Consider the following 7,786-nt stretch of genomic DNA (forward strand, 5'->3'; position numbering starts at 1 on the left):
TTAGACGTGGTCAGGAGTACGATCCTGCTCCCTGCAAAACAGGCACATCGGACACAGTAAGCCACCCTATAAAAACCCTGCTCCTAAGAGGAGCAAGGGGGGATCGAACACACACAAAAAAGACCTCTTCACATCATCTAACTTGATCGTCGGAGGGGTCGGGCCGAACTTCGACCCGACCTGCGTGCAGGTACGAAGACGAAGCTACTTCCTATTCAACGCCGAGGAGAGGGGCCCTTCCACGCGGGACGTCCCAACGAGCCTCGACGTGATCCGATCTGCATGGCCACCCACATCAGTAACCCCGAGAGACCTTGAGTCAATCCCCACCATTTGGACTCGAAACAAGCCGTGTTGGCCCCAAGGCCACGACATAAAGTTGTTTACATGAATAGATTGGTGCTAGAAGGAGGGCCGAATGTCGAGGGATCCTCAGACTAACCCCGACGAACTGGTAGAACTCTTGCAGATTCTAAACTTGGGGTTGATCTCTTTAGGGGATCGGCCTCCTTGGAACTCTATAGGGGTTCCTCCCTCCAAATTGTTGCTCAAAGGCTGCAGAAAAGATTCATCTATTGCTTATGAAAAGAGAAGGAATACATGGCTATTTATAGGGCTTCTAAACCCTAACTCCTAATAGGACTCCTACTTAAGACTCTTACTTCTAACCAACTCCTAATAGGACTCCTACTTAGACTCCTATTCCTTTACAACTCCTGATTCTTAAGACTCCTATTCCTTTACAACTCCTAATTCTTCTCTAAGAAACAACCTCCTAACCCTAGCCGACCTCTTTACCTCTTTAATAGGGGTCGGCTTAGGTAGGTTTTACATCAATGTCCCTCTCAATTAGGACTCTCCTAGCTAGAGTCCTAACAGACCCGCCCTCTTCAAATCAGCCTTGTCCTCGAGGCTGACGATTCATGAATTCTGGGAATTTGATCTTCAAGTCGTAATAGTTCTCCCAGGTGGCATCTTCTGATAATAGGTTCGCCCACTGTATTAACACTTCAGTAGTGGGTCGTCATTGTTGAGTCACAATCCGTCGATCAATAATAGCACTTGGTTGGGTCTGGAGTTCTCCTTGCGTAGTCATATTTGGTGGATGACTTTGGGCTATCTACAAGCACCTATTTACAACTTTCGTCTGGCCATCGATTTGTGAGTGATATGCCATACTCCTTTTCAATTTGATACCCTGCATATGGAATAAATTTGTCCAAAATCTACTTGTGAAGATGCAAGTAGAATTTGTCACAAGCATAATGCATCCCTTATAGTGTAATTCTTTTGAGTCCCAATTGTGATGAGCCACGGAGCTTGGTGCTTCCTCCAATTTTTTTATAATCTTACTAGTCTCTGAATCTTCCTGCCATTCTATCTTAATATCCTCAAGGAAGTCGCTAGTCAGAAGTGAAACGATCGAAACTTCAGCTTGCTCGGGTAGCTGCAAAAGCGCATCTACAAGAACATTCTCTTTCCCCTTTTTGTAAGTTATTTCATAATCAAATCTAAGAAGTTTTGTTACCCATTTTTGTTGCCCAGGGGATGATATCTTTTGCTCCAAAAAGTACTTAAGGCTTTTTTTGGTCAGTTTGAAATCGTCGACCAATCAAGTAGGGTCTCCACCGCGTTGCTGCGCGCACAATGGCGAGCATCTCCTTATCATATGTTGACTTATTTTGATAGGAGGAAGATAATGCCTTGCTAGTGTATGCGAGTGGTCGACCATCTTGCATGAGAATGGCTCCAATTCTGACTCCAGATGTGTCGGCCTCAATAATGAAGGGTCGGTTGAAATTTGGTAGTGTTAGCACCGACGTCGTTGTCATGGCTGCCTTAAGTTTGTCGAAGGCAGAGGAGGTTCTGTCCAACCATTGGAAGACATCTTTTTCCAGTAAGGAAGTAAGTGGTGCACTGATCTTTCCATAGTTTTTCACGAACTTGCGGTAGTAGCCTGTTAAACCCAGAAAGCCATGTAGCAATTTTATGTTTCTCGGGGTCGGCCAGTTTTGCATTGCTCCAATTTTGAAGGGGTCCACTGCCACACCTTCCTCTGATATGATATGCCCAAAATATTCCACCTTCTGTTGAAGAAAGCAAAAATTCGTAGTGGTTGTTGTGTGTTCAAAAGGTGGTTTTCGGTATGTCTTCTTCGCACACTCGTATTTGATGATACCCGGATCGAAGGTCCGGCTTTGCGAAGATTTGTGCTCCCTTTCATCTAGCAATTCATCAGCTATTGGAATAAGATATTTGTTCTTGATGGTTATGCCATTGAGAGCTCGATAATCAATGCATATTCGCCATGTTCCGTCCTTCTTGCATACAAGTAGCACCGGTGAAGAGTAGAGGTTGCAACTTGGCCGAATAACTCCTGTTTCAAGCATCTCTTTTACAATCCTTTCTATTTTATCCTTCTGGAGATGTAGATACTGATATGACCGAGTATTTGCTAGAGGTTTGCCTGAAAGAATCGTTATATAATGATCATGCCGACTGGTAAGAGATAGGTTGTGCGGTTCGTCAAATATATCTGAAAATTCAGCAAGCAAAGGAAGTAGGTTTGGATCTTCAAATTCTATTGGCTCTCCCTTAGTTTGCTGCTCAAGTTGTACCAAAAGGCCGCTGCATGCTTTATGCAAAACATTCTTCATTTGTTGTGTGCAAATCGTCGTTATGTCGTCCTCACGTTTCCCGTTCAGTATCACCTGTTTCTCCTTACTGTAAAATTTCATAATTAGTTGCATAAAATTTCAAGAAATATCACCTAATGTCGTCAACCATTTAATTATGAGCATGGCCTCATGATCATCAAGAGGGAGAAGGAAGAAATATGCAATTATCTCTTGGTCCTGCAGCAATAGTTTCTCCTGCGGGCGCCTACGATCACAATTCAAAATCCGTCCGTCGACGACCTTAACGTCAAACCTGCTGCAATTCTCAATAGGTAAGGCTATCTGGATAGTAACCTTACTATTTAGAAAGTTATTAGAACTGCCTGTGTCGATGAGAACAGTGATCGGTTGTTGTTTGAGAAGGCCTCCAACTTTCATCGTTTGCGGGTTTGAGTAGCCAGCTAGTGTATGTACCGTAACTTCGGTCGGTTGTGGCTCTTCTTCTGCATCTTTTTCTTCATGTTCAAGGCTCTCTTCTGAATGTTCAATGACCTCTTCTTCTATCGGTTCAATCATAAGAAGTCCTCCTTTACTACAGCGATGCTCACGGCTCCACGACTCGTCACAATGCCAACATAACCCCTTCGCATATCGCTCCTGAAGCTCTTCTCTTGTGAACCTCTTTGGTGTAGGGACTTGGTCAATAGTAGGGGGGGCTGAGGGCTTCAATATTACTGGTTGAGGAGTGACCCTAGTCCTCCGAGCTTCATGGTTCAATTGCTCCTCTTGATATCGTGCGAAAGAGATGGTTGCCATAAGCGTATACGGTTGTCACGCTTTAACTTCTCCTCGGATCTCCGGCTTCAAGCCCTTAATGAAGGTCCTCAATAGCTATTTTTGAGACCAATCATGAGTTTGATTAGATAACCTTTCAAACCTGGTTTGGTACTCCTGAATGGTGGAAGTTTGTCGGATCTTTGCTAGTTGTCCATCAATATTCTCGTAATCGGTTGGTCTGAAGCGGATCAGCAGTCCTTCTTTGAATTGTTGCCATGAAAGGACTCCATAAGTATGTTCAAACTAGTCAAACCACCGTATAGCATCCCCTTCAAGATGTATAGCTGTAATTTTCACCATAGATGTATCCACGGTTTTGTGGTACTGAAAATATCGTTCCGCGCACGAGATCCAACCAATCGGGTCTCCTTCTTCCCATCTAGGGAAGTCCACTCTCATGCATGGATAGTTGGGTTTAGTCATAGAGCCTCCCCTCCCTTGGAACTCATCTCTTCGAGCCTGGTGCGATTGGGCAATTCTCTCTCCGTGATATGATTTTTTCGGACTTAGTGGTCGGCCCAATCTGAGTTCGGTAAAGAGCTTCCGAATCTTATCCTCCATTCACGCCTCCAAGGCTTCGAATTTAGCATTGATTGCCTCCTTAGATGCCATAGTATATGCCTCCAAATCTATGATATTAAGATCTCTCTTTTGTTGTCAGGTTAAAGGCATGTATAGTTGAGAGAAGTGATGGTCGAAAGGATTGGTGGATCGATGGATGTAGGCTACGATTTAGGCTTGTTTTGTGGCTGTTTTGGGTACAGTTTGAGGGTGTGGTTTAGTGGAGTTTTAGGGCTATGGATGAATGTTTTGGATCTGTGGTAGATGGTAGCAAAGGTTTGATAGAAATCAGTGGAAGTTGCAGCAAGTATGTGCGGTCTTGTAAGAGTAGAATTGTCGTCGAAGAAATAACGGTTTCTCAACATAATTTCCACCAAAAACTTGAGAGAATTGAGGAGGAAATTGATAGCAAAATCACAATTTATATGACAGCAAGGATATCTAATTTAATCAAGAAAATTTCGATAGTATAACAGCAAGGAAATTGGTGCAAGTTGCGATTGTAGAATTCTCGTCGAAAAATTTCAGCGGGTTACAACGAAAATTTACAGCAACATAAAATCGTTTTTAGGGATAAATTTCTTAATAGATCAATCTTAGATGGAAGCCAAGATGATCTATGAAGTGTATAAGAAATTTCATTCAAAAAAGATTGCAAATATATGCGGCTGAAATTTTCTGCAGCACAGATTTTTAGGTATAGCAGATTGGACGTAAAAGATCAGTGGTTTATATTGAGAATTTTTTTATGAAACCAAAGGGAAATCCACTGCTAGGAAGTGTCAAAGCTATCATAAAAATTTCGTAGAGATTTGGATAGAAACAATGTAGTATCAAGATCAAACAATCAGTGCTATGCGGCTGAAATTTTACAGTGCAGATTTTCAAGTATAGCAGATTTGACGTAAAAGATCAATGGTTTATATTGAGAATTTTTTGATGAAACCAAAGGAAAATCCACTGTTAGGAAGTGTCAAAGATGTCATAAAAATTTCGTAAAAATTTGGATATAAAAAGCACAGTAGCAAGATCAAACAGATGGTTCTATGTGGCTTGAATTCTGCAATTCAAGTGCAGTAGATTGGACATAAAAGATCAGTAGTTTATATTGAGAATTTTTTGATGAAACCAAAGGTAAATCCACTGTTAGGAAGTGTCAAAGATGTCATAAAAATTTCGTAGAAATTTGGATAGAAAAAGCACAGTAGCAAGATCAAACAGATGGTGCTATGCGGCTGGAATTCTGCAATGTATCTTTCGTCATAGAGATGAAAACTTTGTGACGAAAAGTTTATGCAGCAATATAGGAACAATTTTTTTTTTTTGATTTTCGAATAAGGATAACTAAATTGCAGAAGCAGTAAGGTAGGAAACCAGAACCTATTGCAATTCACGAGGAGATCAAAGGATGATCCGCGGTGGTGGAGATGATGGCGGAATTCGGTGACGATCTTTTAAACAATTGTGGGAATTGCTTTGGATGGTTGTGGAGGGTTGATGGATGGCTATGGAAGGGCAACGAGACGCCAAGAACGCTGCTCTGATACCAGGTGGTAGAACCCTTGCAGATTCTAAACTTGGGGTTGATCTCTTTAGGGGATCGGCCTCCTTGGAACTCTATAAGGATTCCTCCCTCCAAATTGCTGCTCAAAGGCTGCAGAAAAGATTCATCCATTGCTTATGAAAAGAGAAGGAATACATGGCTATTTATAGGGCTTCTAAACCCTAACTCCTAATAGGACTCCTACTTAAGACTCTTACTTCTAACCAACTCCTAATAGGACTCCTACTTAAGACTCCTATTCCTTTACAACTCTTAATTCTTAAGACTCCTATTCCTTTACAACTCCTAATTCTTCTCTAAGAAACAACCTCCTAACCCTAGCCGGCCTCTTTACCTCTTTAATAGGGGTCGGCTTACGTAGGTTTTACATCAATGTCCCTCTCAATTAGGACTCTCCTAGCTAGAGTCCTAACACGAACCCCTAGCCCTGGGATCGTTCTTAACAGGGGCGCCGGCTGAGCGCCCCTCGTGTGACGGGCCTCGGGCAGACTACCTCATCACGACCTCGGAACGCTATTGGCGTTTGTTCAACGACCCGGGTCTGCTTTCGCCCGAGGGCACTCCCAACGTCCCCTCGCCAGTGTCGACCGAGGCCTTCCAGGACCTTGCCCATCAGGTCCAGACTTTGGCGGGAATGGTGCAGACCGTCATCCCGCTCATTTCCCAATCAACAAACCCATCGGCAGCCCAACCTACGCATCGATTGGAGCCATCCGTGCCTGCTCACGTAACCACCCCGGCGCTCCCTGGCTCACCCCGTACCCGGGTGTTTCCCCTTGGAGATCAAGCAGTGGAAAACCCTGCTGGCCGACTCGAGCAGGAGACGATATCCTCAGGCTCAACGGACTCCTTCCGGGCATAGCTGCGCCTTTTCGGTCAACGACTTGAAGAAGTACAGAAGGAGGTTTGTGCCTCAAAGGGAGAGCTAGGAGACGAGGCGCACCGGGGGTCACCGTTCGCGGTTGAAATACGGGACCAGCCGGTGCCTGCGAACTTTCGACTTCCCTCCCTGGACGCTTACGACGGCACCACCGACCCGGCGGACCATGTGTCCGCCTTTCGGGCTCAGATGGCGCTATATGGAACTTCAGACGCTCTGATGTGCAGAGCGTTTCCTACGACCCTGAGGGGGCCAGCTCGCACGTGGTACAGCGGCCTGAAGACCGGTGGAATTGCCTCCTTTGATCAGCTCGCCAGGGAGTTCGAGCTCAACTTCCTAGCTTTGGCCCGACCGAAGCCATCCGTCGCCCTGCTCCTTGGACTAAACCAAAAAGAGGACAAACCCCTCTCCCGTTTTGTAAATCGATTCGCCACAAAAATCCGGGGTTTGCCAGATGCTCATCCCTCTTTGTTGATGCAGGCATTCATGGCGGGTCTCCGCCCCTCTAGGTTCTTCTGGTCCCTCGTGGAACGGCCCCCCACCGTAGTTTCGGAAATGCTTCAGCGAGCCAACCAGTATGTTGCGGCGGAAGCCTGGATGTCGGGGAGGCGAGAGGAGCATAAAAGGCCCCGGGCGGAGCCACCACGAGGGCAGTTACCCGGCCCGCCGAGCCGCAGGATGGACCGGTCCGACCCATCCGCGCCGAGGTCGCCGCTCCCCGCCTTGGGAACATCCCGAACACAGATATTTCTCCAGATAAAGGAGAAGGGGCTGCTCCGAACCCCCAACCCGATGAAGAGCCCACGGGAGCTCGCGGACCAGACGCGATATTGTCGTTTCCACCAGCAAAACGAGCATGACACGGAGGAGTGCCACGAGTTGAAGCAACAGATCGAGGAGCTGATTCGAAGAGGCACCTCGACCGCTATCTACGGTAGGATAAAGAGCTTTCCCCACGGCCCGAGGGCCCCATCGAAAGGCAAATCGACGTGATCACGGGCGGCCCGGCGTATGGGGGAAACTGTATGTCCAGGCGAAAAGCATACGCCCACGCTGCCAAAGTCGAAGACCCTGAGCGCGGGCCCGAGCCCGAGGTCACGTTTCCCGCCGAGATAGCCGAGCAGCCCGAACACGATGACGCGTTGGTAGTGGCCGCTAGGATCGCCAACGCCCAAGTGAAAAGGATCATGGTCGACATCCTTTATCTGGACGCTTTCCAAAAGCTAGGGCTCTTCCGCGACGCCTTGGAGCCTATGAGCTCAGCGCTCACCGGGTTCACCGGCGAATCGATTTCACCGTTGGGCGCGATCACCTTGCCCTTAACCA

General features: G+C 46.3%; 1 protein-coding gene across 1 annotated transcript; it reads left to right on the forward strand.

Moving 5' to 3' along the window:
- The first annotated feature begins 6,649 nt into the window (after window positions 1–6,649).
- On the forward strand, window positions 6,650–7,453 carry LOC135596413 (uncharacterized). Its single transcript, XM_065088466.1, has one exon. The coding sequence runs from the start codon at window positions 6,650–6,652 to the stop codon at window positions 7,451–7,453; it is 804 nt and encodes a 267-aa protein (XP_064944538.1).
- Window positions 7,454–7,786: the final 333 nt, after the last annotated feature.

The sequence above is a fragment of the Musa acuminata genome, chromosome BXJ1-11, assembly GCF_036884655.1.
Source record: "Musa acuminata AAA Group cultivar baxijiao chromosome BXJ1-11, Cavendish_Baxijiao_AAA, whole genome shotgun sequence".
Lineage (NCBI taxonomy): Eukaryota > Viridiplantae > Streptophyta > Magnoliopsida > Zingiberales > Musaceae > Musa > Musa acuminata.